Source organism: Hypanus sabinus, chromosome 19 (assembly GCF_030144855.1).
Source record: "Hypanus sabinus isolate sHypSab1 chromosome 19, sHypSab1.hap1, whole genome shotgun sequence".
NCBI lineage: Eukaryota > Metazoa > Chordata > Chondrichthyes > Myliobatiformes > Dasyatidae > Hypanus > Hypanus sabinus.
In genome coordinates this window covers 53,681,819-53,701,389 of record NC_082724.1, presented here as the reverse complement: position 1 = coordinate 53,701,389, position 19,571 = coordinate 53,681,819, and the positions used below count along the sequence as shown (strand labels likewise).

General features: G+C 45.2%; 1 protein-coding gene across 1 annotated transcript in view; it reads right to left on the bottom strand.

Annotated features, from left to right (window-relative positions):
* grip2b (glutamate receptor interacting protein 2b) overlaps positions 1-17,482 on the bottom strand; it is a 146,597-nt gene extending 129,115 nt beyond the window's left edge. The window contains exons 1-4 of the mRNA XM_059944303.1: positions 17,446-17,482; positions 15,277-15,357; positions 8,389-8,524; positions 4,521-4,666 (exon numbers count right to left, since the gene is read on the bottom strand). Coding sequence (XP_059800286.1) covers positions 4,521-4,666; positions 8,389-8,524; positions 15,277-15,357; positions 17,446-17,482 — 400 coding nt within the window. The remainder of the gene's footprint in view (positions 1-4,520; positions 4,667-8,388; positions 8,525-15,276; positions 15,358-17,445) is intronic.
* Between the last annotated feature and the right edge of the window lie 2,089 nt (positions 17,483-19,571).

Genomic DNA, 19,571 nt, shown 5'->3' with positions numbered 1-19,571 from the left:
ATTAAGAACTGTGAATCCAATCCTTCCCGTAAGTCAGGAACTGTCCAAACCTTTCATGCATGGCTCAGACTCGTGTTACACTTTCAGTAAATGGGCCATGCATACACTCAGTGGCCACTTTATTAGGTACAGCTGTACACTGCTTGCTAAGGCAAATATCTAATCAGCTAATCATGTGGCAGCAACTCAATGTGTAAAAGCATGTAGGCATGGTCAAGAGGTTCTGTTGTTGTTCACACCAAACATCAGAATGGGGAGGAAATTTGATCTAAGTGACTTTGACTGTGAAACGATTGGTGCCAGATGGGGTGGTTTGAGGATCTCAGAAACTGCTGATCTCCGAAGATCTTTACTTGCAGTGGTCTCTAGAGTTTACAAAGAACAGTGCGAGAAACTAAAAAACACCCAGCAGGCAGCAGTTCTGTGAGTGAAAACACGTCAAAGCTGATCAGAAGAGAATGGCTAGAGTGGTTCAAGCTGACAGGGAGGTGAGAGTAACTCAAACATCCATACATTACAATGGTGGTACAATCGGCCCTCCTTATCTATGGATACTGCATGCATGGATTCAACCAACCATGGATCGGGAAAACCCGGAAGTTCTCTCTCCAGCACTCACTGTTTGAGCATGTACAGGTTATTTTTTCTTGTCCTTATTCCCTAAACAATGCAGTATAACAACTATTTACATAGCATTTACATTGTATTAGGTATTATAAGTAATCTAGAAATGACTTAAACGTACAGGCAGTCCCCAGGTTATGAATGAGTTCCATTCCTGAGTTTGTCTTTAAGTCAGATTTGAAGTCGGAACAGGTACATCCGGTATTACTTAGCGTCAGTTAGTCAAATGTTTTTCTTAGTATATAGTACATATTTTACCTTTCTATGCAAATAAACCACTTAAGAAACATATGTATTTCAATAATTAAACCACTGCATTGCTTAGTAATAATTGTAGCTTTCATCCGGGCAGGGCCTTTCACATGCTCCATTAAAATTGTTCTGATCGTTGACCGACTGTAGCCTAACGCTTTTCCAGTGACCGATGGCGTTTCACCTCTTTCCAATCGCTTTATTACTTCCGCCTTATTTTCAGTTGCGATTGTGATTATTTTCGTGAACAGGAACACTGCAGATTCAGAGCTGCACCACTGGGTCCTAATGTCCACCGCACTGAGCCAGGTTAAATAAAGTCCGGGGTTCCGCTGGGTCCTAAAGACCACCTCACTGAGACAAGTTAAATAAGGGACTTGAGCATCCGCTTTGTTTGGTATCCGCAGGGGGTCTCTGAACCAATCCCCCGCGGATAAGGAGGGGGGACTGTACAGAGAGGAGCATCTCTGGACACAAATCACGTCAAACACTATAATAGATAGGCTACAGCATGGACATACACTTAGTGGTCACTTTATTTCATACATGAGGTACCTAATAAAGTGGCCACTAAGTGTATGACAATAGATTATAACTCAGATGTGATTCCTGACCAGCAAATGATACCATTGATCTTACAGGACTTCAATTGCAATGCCCCATTGGCAGACAGCTCAGTACAATACTCACTGATTTAATCTGATTTGATGAAAAATGAAAAAAACCATAAATTAAAATTAAATGAAACAATTTTTACAAGAAAGAACAAGAACACTATTACAGCAAAAGAAGTCAATTGTAGTGTAAAATAGTTTTGATGTACATGTTTTGATGCAAATGTGACAAAAAGTCAATTTTAGTGCAAAATAGTTTCAATGTTTCGATGTGAATGTGACAAATAAAGTTAACGCTAAGCTAAGCAAAGTATGACCCATGGGCATTATTCTGCACAAAACAATCCTCAGCTTTCTGCAAGGCAGCTGAAAATGGGCTGAAGATTTCTGCTTTTCAAAACTCCATAGCTCAGAAAAACTGACTTCCTGATCTCTGAAAGAATCTCTGCTCCTTTAGATGTTTGTACATAAGGCCATAAAACCATAAAATATAAAAGCAGAATTAGTCCATTTGGCCCATTGAGTCTGCTCCACCGTTTCATCATGGCTGATCCATTTTCCCTCTCATCCCCTGCCTTCTCCTTACATCCCTCCTTGCTCTGACCAATCAAGAACCTATCAACCTCTGCCTTAAATATACCCAATGACATGAGCCTCAGGTCATTGCTAAAGACATAAAGTTAAGTTGATCTTTAAGAAGAGAGAGAGGCAAATGAAAGAAAATTACAGGCCAGTTAGCCTGACTTAAGTGATTGAGAAGATGTTAGGGTCCATTATTAAGGATGAGGTTTCGGGGTACTTGGAGGTACGTGATAAAGTAGGCCAAAATCAGCATAATTTCCTTAAGGGGAAATCTTGACTGACAAATCTGTTGGAATTCTTTGAGGAAATAACAGGCAGGATCAACAAAGGAGAGACAGTGGATATTGTTTACTTGGATTTTCAAAAGGCCTTTGACAAGGTGCCGCACATGAGGCTTCTTAACAAGAGCCCATGGTATTACAGGAAAGATTCTGGCATGAATAGAAGATTGGCTGACTGGCAGGAGGCTAAAAGCGGGAATAAAAGGGGCCTATCCTAGTTGAATGCTGGTGACTAGCGGTGCCTCGCAGGGACCAGTATTGGGATCACTTCTTTTCGCGTTATATGTCAACAATTTGGATGACTGATCTGATGAGTTTGTAGATGATACAAAGATAGGTGGAGGGGCAGGTAGTGTTGAGGAAGCAGGGAGTCTGCAGAAGGACTTGGACAAATTGGGAGGTTAAGTTGGTTGTAAAGAAGGCAAATGCAAGGTTAACATTCTAGTTGACTGGAATATGAGAGCAAAGATGTAATGCTGAGGCTTTATAAGGCATCATTTGGACTGCACTTGGAGTATTGTGAGCAGTTCTGGTCCCCTTACCTTAGAAAAGATGTGCTGGCATTGGAGATGGTCCATAGGAGGCTCACAAGAATAATCATGGGAATGGAAGGGTTTATGTATGAGGAGTATTTGATGGCTCTGGGCCTGTACTTGCTGGAGTTTAGAAGAACAAGGGGGGGATCTCATTGAAATCTATAAAACTTTGAAAGGTCTAAATAGAGTGGATGTGGAGAGGATGTTTCCTATCATGGGGGGAGGGGGCGGGGTGGAGACCAGAGGGCACAGCCTCTGAATAGAGGGATGTCCATTGAGAACAGAGATGAAGTGGAATTTCTTTAACCAGTGGGTGGTGAATCTGTGGAACTCATTGCCACATATGACTGTGGAGGCTATGTCATTGAGTACACTATACTTAAAACGGAGGTTGAAATGTTTTTGACCAGTCAGGGCATCAAAGGTTTCGGGAGAAGGCAAGAGAATGGGGTTGAGAGGGAAAATAAATCAACCATGAAGGAATGGTGGAGTAGACTCAATGGGCCAAATGGTCTAATTCTGCACCTATGTCATTTGGTCTTTATTATCATATAGGCAATTTCACACAATAACAAATGGAGCAGCATCACAGGAGCATAACATTCTCAGAAAAAGCACAAATTATACACATTTTTAAACACAGAACATGATTAGAACAAAAAAGTCCATCTTATTGCCAAGGTAGTCAGAGTGTTGTTATACTATAGTGATCAGGGTTTTGCCGATTGAAGAAGAGAATGACTGAAGGGAAGTAGCTGTTCTTGAACCTAGTGGGGCGGGAACCTATGCTTCTGCCCCCACTGCCCAATAATAGCTGCTAAAAGATGGCATGGTGCAGAGGTGCAGACCTTTGATGATGGATGCTGTGTTCCTGAGACAGCACCTCCTGTAGGTACCACCGATGGTGGGTTGGGATGTACCCAGCCCATAATCCAGAGTCTGCTCATTCTCCAGGCCAACCTCATGAGCACAAATCCCATGCTTCCATTCTTTTGGTGCCTCCAGTATTTCCCGGAGCAATCCGCGTGAATACACGGAAACACAGAGAGGAATCTGTGAGTAACAAGGGCATAGTGTAAAGCTCCTTCTGCAATGCCCACCAATCACTCCCGAGTTAGCTTCAGCATGGGTTACCAGCACTGAAGTTATGTCCATAGTCACAAAGTAGTCAGCCAGGCATCAGCGCATTATCTTTTAGTCATGGTTTGGAGGCAATGCTGACTGAAATGTTCCTGCGAAGTGAGTGTGAACATTGTCAGTCAATCCCTGGTCAGCAGGAACCAGGTAATTAAACTGCCAATTTCATGTCAATTCATGCTGGGTCAGTCTTCTCAATGAAGACTAGCTTGTGAAGTAGAAGACGGTCAGTTAGAGGAGTCAAAACTAAATACTGGCAGTTGCCTTTGAATGGAAGAACTCTTCCATTACTGGTCTCTGTGTGTATGAATTGTGGTTTAGATTACCTGAAAGAAGGGGTAGTTCATTCATCCCAACAACATGATCACCAGCCCATTTTAAAAGAACAGTGAAACAAAGGAGAAGGGTACTTCGGATATCCATGATCTGGAATGGTAGAGCTAGCACTGACCTGAAAGAGAATGATACCTCAGAGTGGTTGGAGAGATTCTTACCTATCGGAGGAAGCTTGTACTCCACCTCAAGGACCACTCGCTCTCCCACATTCTTCAGTAGACTGATGATCTCATCGTGCCGCAGTTTGGTCAGGTTGATCCCATTGACAGACTTGATGTAATCTCCGATGTTTAACTGGTCACTCCTACAAGAAGGAAGAAGATCAAATACTATTAAGTACATCTGGCTGGGTAAAAAAATTTGAAGTATTCATTCCTGTTTCTGTGGTGTGTAACACCATGCCAAGAGTTGTTCACTGGCAACCTTTAATCTGTGTCAGTTTTCATCATCAACCTATCCAATTCTTAAACAGTCTATCTGGGGGGCAGTTCTCCTTATGGAGAAAGTAGCCACTGCCCTCAAAGCAAACCTTTGTTATGTGTTATCAGCTTTGGCAAACTCAATTTAATACAATGACAATGTTTAACATCTGCCAGGCATTCTCTACTGACACCACAAGCCTCCCAGGACCCTGTACCATTTAGGTATGAAATGGGTCTGTGCATATATACTTCATGTGGACTGTACTTGGGACTATTCATAATGTCAATAAGAAGTGGAGAATCTGCAGCTCACTCTCTCTCAGAGGAACACTGGGTGAAATGATTAAGCCTACGCTGTAGGCCATCGGTAAACAAGGCCTGGAGCAGTTCTTCAGTCTGCTCTGTCAGTCAGAAGCGACTGGAAATAGACACTCACAGAGAGCAGGAATACAAACTGTTCTCTTCTATCAAATTGATCAACCTGCCTCATGATGCACAGACATATATGATATATGCATTTTCTTTGGAAAGGCCAAGAGATATTACCGAAAGACAATTATGAAGTCCATTAAAGGGATAATCTCATGCTACAGGTCTTCAGGAATGTCAAAGCACTAATATAAGAATAATCTTCCACTTAATAACTCCTTTACAACCTCAGCACTTCCCATTTGTAGACAATTAACTTTGTTGGAAGTTGTAATGGAACTAAACAAACTAGCTTAGTTGACTTTTCGAGCCGAGACCCTCCATCAGGAATAACTGAAAGAAAAGATAGTAAGAGATATGAAAGTGGGAGGGGAGGGGGGAGATCTGAAATGATAGGAGAAGACGAGTGGGGGAGGGATGAAGCTAAGAGCTGAAAAGGTGATTGGCAAAAGGGATACAGAGCTGGAGAAGGGAAAGAATCAAGGGACGGGAGGCTGAGGGAGAAAGAAAGGGGAAGGGGAGCACCAGACTGAGATGGAGAACAGGCAAGGAGTGATTGTGAGAGGGGCAGAGAGAGAAAAAAGAGAGAGAGGAAAAAAAAAGGAAAAAAAAGGAAAAAATAATTTAAAAAAAATAAGGGATCGAGTAAGAAGGGGAGGAGGGGCATTAACGGAAGTTAGAGAAGTCAATGTTCATGCCATCAGGTTGGAGGCTACCCAGCCGGTATATAAGGTGTTGTTCCTCAAACCTGAGTGTGGATTCATCTTGACAATAGAGGAGACCATGGATAGACATATAAGAATGGGAATGGGACGTGGAATTAAAATGTGTGGCCACTGGGAGATCCTGCTTTCTCTGGTGGACAGAGCATAGGTGTTCAGCAAAACGGTCTCCCAGTCTGCGTCAGGTCTCACCAATATATAAAAGGCCGCACCGGGAGCACCAGACGCAGTATACCACACCAGCCGACTCACAGGTGAAGTGTCGCCTCACCTGGAAGGACTGTCTGGGGCCCTGAATGGTGGTGAGGGAGGAAGTGTAAGGGCAGGTGTAGCATTTGTTCCACATAAGGATAAGTGCCAGGAGGGAGATCAGTGGGAAAGGATGGGGGGGGGGGGGGGGGGGGGGGAACAAATTAATAAAGGAACATCCAACGGGTCCTACTACCAAGCACATCTTTCCCTCCCCCCCCCCCCCCCCCACTTTCCGCAGGGATTGTTCCCTACGCGACTCTCTTGTCCATTCATCCGCTCCATCCCTTCCCATTTTATGGTTCACTTCACGTTCACAGACTCGGCCCCTCACCTCGGGGGTGTCACAGGCCCAGTGCAGACTGGGAGACAGTTTCGCTGAACACCTACACTCGGTCTACCAGAGAAAGCAGGATCTCCCAGTGGCCACACATTTTAATTCCATGTCCCATTCCCATTCTGATATGTCTATCTATGGTCTCCTCTACTGTCAAGATGAATCCAAACTCAGGTTGGGTAGGTTGTTCTCACCTTATATACCGGCTGGGTAGCCTCCAACCTGATGGCATGAACACTGACTTCTCTAACTTCCGTTAATACCCCTCCTCCCCTTCTTACCTCATCCCTGACATATTTAGTTGTTTGTTTTTAATCCCCTCTCTCTCTGCCCATCACCCTGCCTGTTCTCCATTTCCCTCTGGTGCTCCCCCCCTCCCCCTTTCTTTCTCCTTAGGCCTCCCATCCCATGATCCTTTCCCTTCTCCAGCTCTGTATCACTTTCGTCAATCACCTTTCCAGCTCTTAGCTTCATCCCACCCCCTCCAGTCTTGCCTATCATTTTGCATTTCCCCCTTCCCCCACTTTCAAATCTCTTACTATCTTTCCTTTCAGTTAGTCTTGACGAAGGGTCTCGGCCCAAAACGTCAACAGTGCTTCTCCCTATAGATGCTGCTCGGGCTGCTGTGTTCCACCAGCATTTTGTGTGTGTTGTCATTTTCTACTCTCATGGCTCCCAGTAACCCTCTTCCCACTCTCCACAGGACAGCCCACCCCAGAACCCATTCTCCCTGGGATACTCCTCCCCTGAACCCTCTCTCCCCAGGGTACCTCGCTCTCAGGAACCCACTCTCCCTAAATCATGCTTCCCCAGGAGGCACTTCTACCAACGTTCTTACTTCCCAAGATTCGGCATTGGGTTTGCGAGTGCCATGTCAGTGACAAGTTCACTTGCCCCAATTCAGGAGCTTGTGGGTTCTCGAGACCTGTCTCAGTCACAGGACCGAGATATTTCAGCCTGGGTACCTCTGCACTCGTGATGGAGTGCTGCACTGCCAAATGAAGCATCAAAGGGAGGCCCTCTATTGACTGTGCATTCAGAGAAGAGCAGGAGATTCTCACATCACCTTCCAATACGCCCAGACAATAATCCCCCTCTCCAGCACTGGGATGCATGTCAACTGGTCATTAGTGGGAAAAACAACAGGCGGATGTTCAAATGATCCTAGAAATGAATGGGTTAACGTAAGAGAAGCGTTTGATGGCTCTGGACCCGTACTCACCGGAACGGGGGGGGGAATCTCACCGAACCCTATCGAATATTGAAAGGCCTAGATAGAGTGAACGTGGAGAGCATGTTTCCTATTGCGGAGGAGTCCAGGACCAGAGGGCACAGCCTCAGAATAGAAGGATGTTCCTTTAGAACAGAGATGAGGAGGAATTCCTTTAGCCAGAGGGTGGTGAATCTGTGGAATTCATTGCCAAGGACAGCTGTGGAGACCAAAACTTTGGGTATATTTAAAGAGGAAGTTGATAGGTTTTTGATTAGCCAGGGCATCAAAGGTTGTGGAGAGAAGGTAGGAGAATGGGGTTGAGAGGAAAAATAAGTCAGCCATGTTGGAATGGCTGGAAAACAAATCAGCCCTGGTTGAATTACAGAACAGACTCAATGGGCTGAATGGCCTAATTCTGCTCCTATGTCTTACAGTCTTTTGACAACAAACAAACTGCTGGAGGAATTTGAAGGATCAGGCAGTGGAGAGAAAGGGACAGTCGAGAGCCTTCATTTAGCCCAGAGCAGTAGGCAATGGAGTGAGAGTTTGAAATGATGATGCTGTGGCCCAGGAAGCCTTACAATGTGGGGTGGAGTTGTTAGCACAGAGCAGAATCAGTGGTGATAAAGGAGAAGGTCAGAGCCCATGCCTTACCTGGCAGCCAGTCCTCCAGGCCGTAGGTTTGACACTCGAGGCTTGCCATCTTTATCAGTCCCACCAGATATCGTCAGGCCAAGGGTGCAGCCTTCCTTCTTGATGAGCTCCACCACTGTCAGCCCCCTCTGCTCCTCTGTCACAGAGACACAAGGGTGAAATACCGTCCCATTCTCTGATGGAGTCACCAAGGAAATTGCCAGCACTGGGCTCCGCTGGCAGAGCTACTGCTTTGACCCAGGGCTGATCGCGTGGAGCTTGGCATGCTCTCCCTGTGGCAGTGTGAGCTTCCTTCAGGGGCATTGGTTCCCTCCCGTATCCCAGAGTCGTATGGGCTGGGGGAGGGGGCTAAATGGCCACTGTGAATTGCCTCAAATGTGTGTGTGGCTGAGTGGCAAAGTCTGGGTGGATTTGATGGGAATATTGGGAAAATACAATGGGATTCATGTGTGGCTTAGTGTAAATGGGTACTTGATGGTCAACAGAGGCTCAGTGGGCCAAATGGTCTGTTTCTGTACTTACGAATCTATTACTCTATGTCATTGGGATCCTTTCAGCCAATTGTTTGAAACCACTGCACAATTAATCCACAGCATTGTAAAGATTAAATCTGATTCAGAAATGAGTGGTTTGCATGAGCAACCAACACACCCAAGGATGTGCTGGGGGGCAGCCCACAAGTGCAGTCACATATTCCTGCATCAATGCCCCCAATACTTGGCAGAACAACTGAAAACACAACAAAACAGAGCATACGAAACAACGAAGCAACAACAGCAAACCAAGTCACGTTTCTCCCTACCACCCAAAACACACATACACAGTCCTCGAATCCCAGGACTGGCTGCTTTCCCCCAGACAGTGGGTCTCAACATGCCCAGTGGACTCACAGATATGTGCAGACTTAGCGCTTCAGCCTTCAGGCCTTGATCCAGACCCCCGATTGGCCTTTGGGCCTTGATCCAGACCCCCAATTGGCCTTTGGGCCTCGATCCGAACCTCGATCGGCCTTCAGGCCTTGATCCTGACCCCCCATCGACTTTCGGGCCTCGATCCAGGCCACCGATCAACCTTTGGGCCTCAATGCAGATCCCCAATCGACTTTTGGGCTCTGATCTTTGTTATCGACCTAGGACTCACAGATGACGATGAATGAGAAACCTGAACGAGGGCCCGAACGCCAGGCCTCGAAATGCAGTTTTGCCTTTTGAACGTTGCAGCAGGAACTGCTTCCACAACCTGTTCGGTCATTACACTCCAGGTCATAACCATCCTGGGGATAAAATATAAATCTCTGCTCCTCCAGATCATACGTGGAGCGTCAGGGTTCAGAGTTCAATTCCAGTGTCCTCGGTAAGAAGTTTATACATCCTCCCTGCAGAATATGTGGGCTTTCTCCGGGTACTCCAGCTTCCACCCACGGCACAAATACGTACCGGTTAGTAAGATAATTGGTCATTGTAAGTTGTCCTGTGATTAGACTAGTGTTAAATAGGTGAGTTGCTGGGTAGAGTAGATCGTTGGGCAGGAAGGGCCTGTCCAGTGCTGTATTTCTGACTAAAAATTAATATAAATAAAATCTGTTTGTTTATCTAGAGAAGTTGCATATCTACACCAGAAGTCCGGAAGTCCACTGCCAGAGACGCTCAATGGTGTGAAGCATTAATGTGACCAAAAATGAACCATTTCTTGTCTGTCCACCTCCCTTCCAATCAAGCGATAAAAGCCGTGATTCGGGCTGATTTAGCCGCATTCTGCAGATGCACTCCCCATAGCTGGAGAGCAAGACAATCATTGGCAATTCTACATTTTTTTATTTATATATAACCCTTTATTTTTATGTATTTCTTTATAATTGCTGCATGTTGCTGTTTTTGGTGCATGTCTTGCCAAAACACCATAACCAGTTCCTGTATGTGTAAATGTATATAGCAAATTCAGATCCTTGATCACACTTCTTCTGAGAGTGGTTAGTTCCATTGCGGGTGAAGGACATAGACAGCTGACATACGGCATCCTGATGGAGCCTGTAGGGTACAGGATACAGTGTATGGGGTACCACTACAGGTACCTTGATGGTACAGGTTACAATTCACCTCTCCTTTCAAAAGCCCGTACAAACACCAGTAGCCACACCGGGGCCTTGGGAGACAGAGAAGTGGGTAACAGTCAGGAGAGGGAAGGCAGGAGTCAGATGCTAGAGAGTACCCCTGTGGCTGTACCCCTTGACAATAAGTACTCCTGTTTGAGTACTGTTGGGGTGGGGGGAACGGCCTACCTGGGGGAAGCGACAGTGGCCGTGCCTCTGGCACAGAGTCTGGCCCTGTGGCTCAGAAGGGTAGGGAAAGGAAGAGGATGGCAGCAGCGATAGGGGACTCTGTAGTCAGGGGGTCAGACAGGTGATTCTGCGGATGCAGGAAAGAAACTCGGATGGTAGTTTGCCTGCCAGGTGCCAGAGTTCGGGATGTTTTGGATCGTGTCCACCATATCCTGCAGTGGGAAAGAGAATAGCCAGAGATCGTGGTATATATTGGTATCAATGGCACAGGCAGGGAAAGGGAGGAGGTCCTGAAAGCAGACTACAGGGAGTTAGGAAGGAAGCTGAGAAGCAGGACCACAAGGGTAGTCATCTCGGATTTACTGCCTGCGCCACGCGACTGTGAGAATTGGAATAGAATGAGGTGGAGGATAAATGTGTGGCTGAGGGATTGAACCAGGGGGCAGGGATTCAGATTTCTGGATCATTGGGACCTCTTTTGGGGCAGGTGTGACCTGCACAAAAAGGATGGGTTGCACTTGAATCCTAGGGAGACCAATATCCTGGTGGGGAGGTTTGCTAAGGCTATTGAGGAGAGTTTAAACTAGAATTGCTGGGGGGTGGGAACCGAACTGAAGAGATGGACGAAGAGGCAGTAGGCTCACAAATAGAGAAAGCTTGGAGAGGGAGGATAGGCAGGTGATAGAGAAGGGACATGCTCAGACTGATGGTTTGAGATGTGTCTGTTTTATAGCAAGGAGTATTATGAACAAAGCGGATGAGTTTAGAGCGTGAATCTGTACTTGGAGCTATGATGTTGTAGCCATTACAGAGACCTGGATGGCTCAGGAGCAGGAATGGTTACTTTGAGTGCCAGGCTTTAGATGTTTCAGAAAGGACAGGGAGGGAGGCAAAAGAGGTGGGGGCATGGCACTGTCAATCAGAGATAATGTCTCGGCTGCTGAAAAGGAGGGAGACATGGAGAGATTGTCTACAGAGTCCCTGTGAGTGGAAGTTAGGAAGAGGAAGGGATCAATAACTCTTCTGGGTGTTTCTTATAGACAACCCAATAGTAACAGTGACATTGAGGAACAGATAAGGAGACAGATTCTGGAAGGGTGTAATAATAACAGGGTTGTTTCCCAAATATCCACTTGGCATCTCCTGAGAGTGAAGGGTTCATATGGGGTGGAGTTTGTTAGGCGTGTTTAAGAAGGTTTCTTGACACAATATGTAGCTAAGCCTGCAAGAGGAAAGACTGTACTTGATTTGGTATTGGAAAATGAACCTGGTCAGGTGTCAAATCTCTCAGTTTTGGAGAGAGTAATCAAAATTCTATCTCCTTTCCCATAGCATTGGAGAGGGATAGGAACAGATAAGATAGGAAAGTGTTTAATTGGAGTAAGGGTAAATATGAGGCTATTGGGCAGGAACTTGGAAGCATAAATTAGGAACAGATATTCTCAGGGAAATGTATGGAAAAAATGTGGCAAACATTCAGGGGATATCTGCATGGAGTTCTGCATAGGTACGTTCCAATGAGACGGAAAGGACAGTAAGGTACATGAACCGTAGTGTACAAAGGCTGTTGTAAATCTAGTCAAGAAGAAAAGAAGAGCTTACAAAAGGTTCAAAAAGCTAGGTAATTTTTTGAACCTTATAGAAGATTATAAGGCCAGCAGGAAGGAGCTTAAGAATGAAATTAGGAGAGCCAGAAGGGGACATGAGAAGGCCTTGGCGGACAGGATTAAAGAAAACCCCAAGGCATTCTACAAGTATGTGAAGAGCAAGAGCATAAGATCTGAGAGAATAGGACCAATCAAATGTGACAGTGGAAAAGTGTGTATGGAATTGGAGGTGATGGCAGAGGTACTTAATGAGTACTTTGCTTCAATATTCACTATGGAGAAGGATCTTGGAGACTGTAGCGTTGACTTACAGCAGACAGAAAAGCTAAAACATGTAGATATTGAGAAAGAGGATGTGCTGGAGCTTTGGAAAGCATCAAGTTGGATAAGTCAGGCAGGTTGTATTCCAGGCTACTGTAGGAGTCAAGGGAAGAGATTGCTGAGCCTCTGGCAATGATCTTTGCATCCTCAACGGGGACGAGAGAGGTTCCAGAGGATTGAAGGGTTGCGGATGTTGTTCCATTATTCAACAAAGGGAGAAGAGATAACCCAGGAAATTATAGACAAGTGAATCTTACTTCAGTGATTGGTAAGTTTATGGAGAAGATCCTGAGAGGCAGAATTTATGAACATTTGGAGAGTCATTATATGATTAGGAATAGTCAGCATGGCTTTGTCAAAGGCAGGTCGTGCCTTACTAGCCTGACTGAATTTTTTGAGGATGTGACTAAACACATTGATGAAGGAGGACCAGTAGATGTAGCGTATATGGATTTCAGCAAGGCATTTGATAAGGTATCTCATGCAAGGCTTATTGAGAAAGTAAGGAGGCATGGGATCCAAGGGGACATTGCTTTGTGGATCCAGAACTGGCTTACCCACAGAAAGCAAAGAGTGGTTGTAGACGGGTCATATTCTGTATGGAGGTCGGTCACCAGTGGTGTGCCTCAGGGATCTGTTCTGGGACCCTTACTCTTCGTGATTTTTATAAATGACCTGGATGAGGAGTGGAGGGACAGGTTAGTAAGTTTGCTGATGACACAAAGGTTGGAGGTGTTGTGGATAGTGTGGAGGGCTGTCAGAGGTTACAACGGGACTTGGATAGGATGCAAAACTGGGCTGAGAAGTGGCAGATGGAGTTCAACCCAGACAAGTGTGAGGTAGTTCATTTTGGTAGGTCAAATATGATGACAGAATATAGTATTAATGGTAAGACTCTTGGCAGTGAGGAGGATCAGAGGGATCTTGGGGTCCAAGACCATAGGACACTCAAAGCTGCTGCCTAGTTGACTCTGGTTAAGAAGGCATACGGTGCATTGGCCTTCATCAATCATGGGATTGAGTTTAAGAGCCAAGAGGTAATGTTGCAGCTATTTAGGACCCTGGTCAGACACAACTTGGAGTACTGTGTTCAGTTCTGGTCACTTCACTACAGGAAGGTTGTGGAAACCATAGGAAGGGTGCACAACAGATTTACAAGGATGTTGCCTGGCTTGGGGAGCATGCCTTATGAGAATAGGTTGAGTGAACTCGGCCTTTTCTCCTTGGAGTAACGGAGGATGAGAGGTGACCTTATAGAGGTGTATAAGATGATGAGAGGCATTGATCATGTGGATAGTCAGAGGCTTTTTCCCTGGGCTGAAATGGCTAGCACGAGAGGGCACAGTTTTAAGGTGCTTGAAGGCAGGTACAGAGGAGGTGTCAGGGGTAAATTTTTAATGCAGAGAGTGGTGAGTGTGTGGAATGGGCTGCCGGCAAGGGTGGTGGTTGGGGATACGATAGGGTCTTTTAAGAGACTCCTGGACAGGTACATGAAACTTAGAAAAACAGAGGGCTATGGGTAACCCTAGGTAATTCCTAAGGTAAGGACATGTTTGGCACAGCTTTGTGGGCTGAAGGGCCTGTATTGTTCAGTAGGTTTTCTATGTTTTTCAACCATAGGCTATGGAATTAAATATGGTACCACACTGGCACACGCACCTTGTTCAGGCACAGGGTACAACACCAGCCGTGATTGGACTCAGATTACCTTTATTTGTCATCGAAACATACAATAAACTGCGTCATTTATGTCAAATCAAACCAACAAAGATAAACCCGTGTAGCAATGGAGAGAATGTAAAAACTCCTTCAGACAGCGATGGGAATTGAACCAGGATCTCACAGACAGCGGTGGGAATCGAACCAGGATCTTACAGACAGCGATGGGAATTGAACCACGATCTTACAGACAGTGATGGGAATCGAACCAGGATCTTTCAGACAGTGATGGGAATTGAACCAGGATCTCACAGACAGTGGTGGGAATTGAACCAGGATCTCACAGACAGCATTGGGAATCGAACCAGGATCTTACAGACAGTGATGGAAATTAAACCAGGATCTTACAGACAGCGGTGGGAATTGAACCAGGATCTCACAGACAACGATGGGAATCGAACCAGGATCTTACAGACAGTGGGAGTAATCGAGGCACAATCCTACAGACAGCAGTGGGATCAAACCACAATTTCACAGTCATGGTGGGAATGGAACCATGATCTTTCAGACAGCAGTGGATGGGAATTGAACCAGGATCTTACAGACAGTGGTGGGATCGAATCGCGATCTTATAGACAGCTGCTATAAAGCGATTGTACTAACTGCTATGTTAAAAAACCGCCCTCCTTTTTCACTCGGAGGAACCACAGCTACCAGCTTCCAGCCAGTCCATGAGGTCTGGGCTCTACGCCTGTTGGCCCTGCTTTCAGCTCATCCCGTTCACTGTACAATCCCAGTACAGCTCCCCTCCCCCGACTTGCTCACTGACTGCTGTCCCTCCAGAGACATGTGCCGCTGCCTCCCTAAAGCAGTCAACATAATTAAAGTCCCCTGCCACCCCTGAGATTCTCTTTCACATCTGGCAATGGCCACCATTTTAATCAGAATTCTATTTCCCATTCCCATTCCAACATGGCCTCCTCTACTGTGTGTGTTGCTGATGGACCAAACTTTGGACTGTACCTGGTATGCTTTGCCGCCTTGCGCACACTGCCGTCTCCGCAGTTACTGCCTCTTTCCTCCCCTTGGTGTAAGGGCCATCATCTACAAAAGAAGCACAACATTAAGGTTAGAGACCTTCCTACATCACAAAGCAGTGCTCACACCTGCACTAACGTTGTCAGAGACACAGCAGGAAGGTGCAAGTGTGACTGCTGAACCCTGCTCAGGGTGAGCTGGCTCTGATACGGCACAGGAATATATGACAGAAGCCCAGCCAGCTGCTCCCTGTGCCAGAGGTCACACACACAGGGAGCAGGAGAGTGAGATCCCACATACAGCAAAGAGCAGGTAACTGGCAATATGAGGTCGGTTGTGTGGTCAGTATTTGCCAGGACAGCAGGTGAGTTCATCTCCTCTTTCCTGAACATCAGAGAGGAGGGAGCCCTTCTGAAAAAGTGTATAATCTCTTTCTTACATGTCCAGGTATTACCTGTATCAAAGACCACTACCTGTATTGAGAGATATTACTTTTATTAAGGGATCTCACCTGTTCTGAGAGATGTTACCTGCCACTAGAAACGTTATCTGTATTGAGGGATATTACCTGCACTGAAAGTCATTTCTTGTATTGAGTGATGTTACCTGTATAAAGGGAAGTTACCTGTATTAATGGACATTACCTGTATAAATGGTTACCTTTATTGAGTTGGTTTATTCCATAAACTGCAGTTTTTATGTATTATAACCAATGAATGCAGAGGAATTTATTTCTCTCACTGTGAAGACAAGCATACTGTTTTCATTTTTAGAACTTAAATAGAACACAATGGTATTTGATACGAAGGTGTGCCTGTCCTAATGGAGTATGTGTCAGTGGATATACTTAAGGCAGAAGTTGATAGTTTCCTGATCAAAAGACATGGCGAGAAGGCAGGTGTATGGGGTTGAGTGGGATCTGGGATCAGCCATGATGGAATGGTGGAGCAGACTCAATGGGCTGAATGGCCTATTTCTGCTCCTTGTGGTAATACCAGTGAGGAACCTGTGAGGTAGTAAAAGTTATACCTCTGCAGCCACTAGATGGAGCAAGGGCTCCACGTTCTGATCCCAGATTGGGCCACAGTTTAACCATAAAATGTGCAATACAGATCTTCTTGTACACTGGGTAGGTTTATCAGTGACATGTGGTGCTGAACCAGTAAAAATACAGTATATCACACAAAGTCTCCAAAATGTCATATGGAGCCACATCATTGATCTGCTCCTGAAAAGGGGAATAAAAAGAGTTAAAGTCACATACATTATTAATAGAGTAAGGTGACATTTAGACTGCATGAATCCAATGACTTATTGACCAACAACTCAAAGGAATCATCACAGGATATTACTTTAGTCTCGGGAACAATTTTCAAACTTGTTATTTTTTTTGGTTAAATCTGAAAAGGCAGATAACGATCAGCAGTTCAGGACACCTATGAACTGTTTTTTTAACGAATCTTCCCCAGTACGAAGTAGTGGGCTGTGATCACTGCCTTAATACCAAGGGAGTTCACAACCCGTATTATCCGTGGGAGGGACCCCACTCTCACAGGAGTTACTGGCACTGCAGAATGACACCTGCCAGGATATATTGAAGAGATTGTTTCTCTCGCGAAGAGAATGTCAAGTTGATTTAATGGGCTGTGAAAGGACTTGACTGAGCAGACGTGGAGAAAATGTTCCCACACATGGAGAAGTTCGCCCACAGATAGTACAGTAATGCTAAGTTGTGAATCCAGCAGAGTTCAAAGGAACTCCTTTACGTCATGAAGATGTCGAACACCCTAGCACAGTGCCGTTCAGCATGAGTTACTGTACGTAAACCAGAATCTGGTTTATTATTACTGACATATTTTCTGAATCTGAAATTTGTTGTTTTGCAGCAGCAGTATGGTGCAAGACAAAATAATTAATGTAAGATACAATAAGAAATATATAAAATAAATAAGTAGGGCAAGACCAGAGCAAAAGTGAAGTAGTGTTCATGGACCGATCAGAAATCTGATAGCAGAAGAGAAGTTGTTCCTAAAACATTGAGTGTGTGGCATCAGGCTCCGATAGCAACTCTCTGATAGTAGCAATGAGAAGAGAGCATGCTCTGACTGATGGGGGACCTTGATGTTGGATGCCACACTTTGAGGCATCACCTACTGAAGATGCCCTCAGTGGTGAGGAGGCGAGTGCCCATGGCGGAGCCAGCTGAGATTGCGACCCTCTGCAGCTTTTTCTGATCCCGTGCGTTTTCCACTCCACACCAGACAGTCGTGCAACTGGTCAATGCTCTTCATGGTACATGGATAGAACTGCGCTGCAGACATACCAAATCTCCTAATGAAATATAGAATTTTTCATAATTGCATCAGTATTTTGGGCCCAGGATAGATCTTCGAAAGTGGCAACACCCAGGGACTTGAACTTGAATTGAATGAGGAAGAGAAGCATGTCAGAGGATGAACTGATACAAGAGACCTGTGGGGTACAGAGCACAAGATTAAGCTGAAAAGCCTCTTTCTTGAAACGAAGACTCCAGTGTAACTGAGTAAAGGTTTCCCAGTGTATACTGCCATCCCGAATTCCAAGTCGGGAAACTGTCCATAAGCTAGTAGTAAAGGTAAATGCACAGGGAAAGTGCTGGTTAGCAAGACTAGTTTAGAACTGAGAACAACTACAACTCTTCTAGTAACAATGCAATTTGACTGCCTCTCACTGATTAAACTACCTAACTCTCCCAAGGAGGAGGAGGAGGAGTCTATAACAGTGTAACATGGAGCTAAGGATGGAAAAGACTGCTCCAAAGGAGAAGAAAAACATCAATCACTCAATGGTGGAATCCGAACCAATAAGCAAGCGAAGAAATATGAAATCCTCTCAGAGAGTTGGCAATGTCTCTGCAACCAGAGAAATCCTTCCTGATACACAACATGGCAAGATTCTACATAAAGATGTATCACTCCCAAATGCAGCTGATAGCAGGAGAGAACAGTGGTTTCCATCATAGTGCTTCACCAAGCTAACCTAGACCATAAGACGTAAGAGCAGAATTAGGCCATTCAGCCCATCGAGTCTGCTCTGCCATTCATTCATGGCTAATTTGTTAAACCCGTCCATCCTGTTCTCCTGCCTTCTCACCCTAAGCTTTGGAAGTATCAGCCTCTACTTTAAGTATACCCAATGATTTGGCCTCCACAGCCGTCTGTGACAATGAATTCTACAGATTCACAACCCTCCGGCTGAAGAAATTCCTCCTCATTTCAGTTCTAGATGAGCATCCTTCTATTCTGAGGCTGTCGTACTTTGGGAAACATCCTCCCTGCATTCACTCTATCAGGCCTTTCAATCTTCCGTAAGTTTCAGACAAGATGTCCTCCACCTCATTCTTCTAAACTCCAGTGAGTACAGACCCAAAGCCCGTACAGGGGCAACTCTAAGCCCAGGAGAAAGTGTTGCAAAGAAGAAATGGAGCACTGCATCAGACTTTTAACCTTTGAAGGATGCAATGCAAGAGGAAAGTAAGAAACTCGGAAAGAAGAAAACTGTCCAGTTAGTTATAGCTTTGGTCTGTATCTCATGACAACTTGATTCACCAAACCTCCTGCGAGCAAAACCCAGAAAGCTACAACTGGCAGCCTGCTTTGTTCTGACTGTCACATGCATGGGAATTACTTCTTGGATTCACTCCTGATTTGGTGTAGCTGAGGTTAAGATTATATTGCTTTGTGCTTGGCAAACCCATGAAAGAAACAATTTCTCCATAATTACCCTTTTGGGATTTCTCCACCCCTTCCCCCCCCCCCCCCCCCACCCCAGTCCAGGACGTACACCAGAAGTGCTGCCTCCACAGAGCCCTCAGCGCTGTTAACTGCTCCTCCCATCCTATTGCACAATCTCTTTGGCCACCTACCATCACCCTGCTACCAAATTATTTATGATAATGTTGTATATTTAACTATATGGCATATATGCACTTGATATCAACTTGTCCATCGATAGAACAATTTTATCTGTTAATATTATTTTATGTGCTGTATTTGATACATGTTCTGTGTTTGCACCTTGGTACCCAAGGAACATTGTTTCATTTAGCTGTATCCATGTGTCGAGTTGAATGACAGTAAGCTTGAACTGAAACTTTCTAGGTGTCTTTAAGGTTTCTATTAGACCATCCTCCAACCATCCTGTGTACATACATCACAATTAAAACATCATGCGCCGTGGTGAAGGCAGAGGAAGTCCTGCAGCAAGTGTTATGGAGAACTTCAGATGGAGGGAAGGAAACA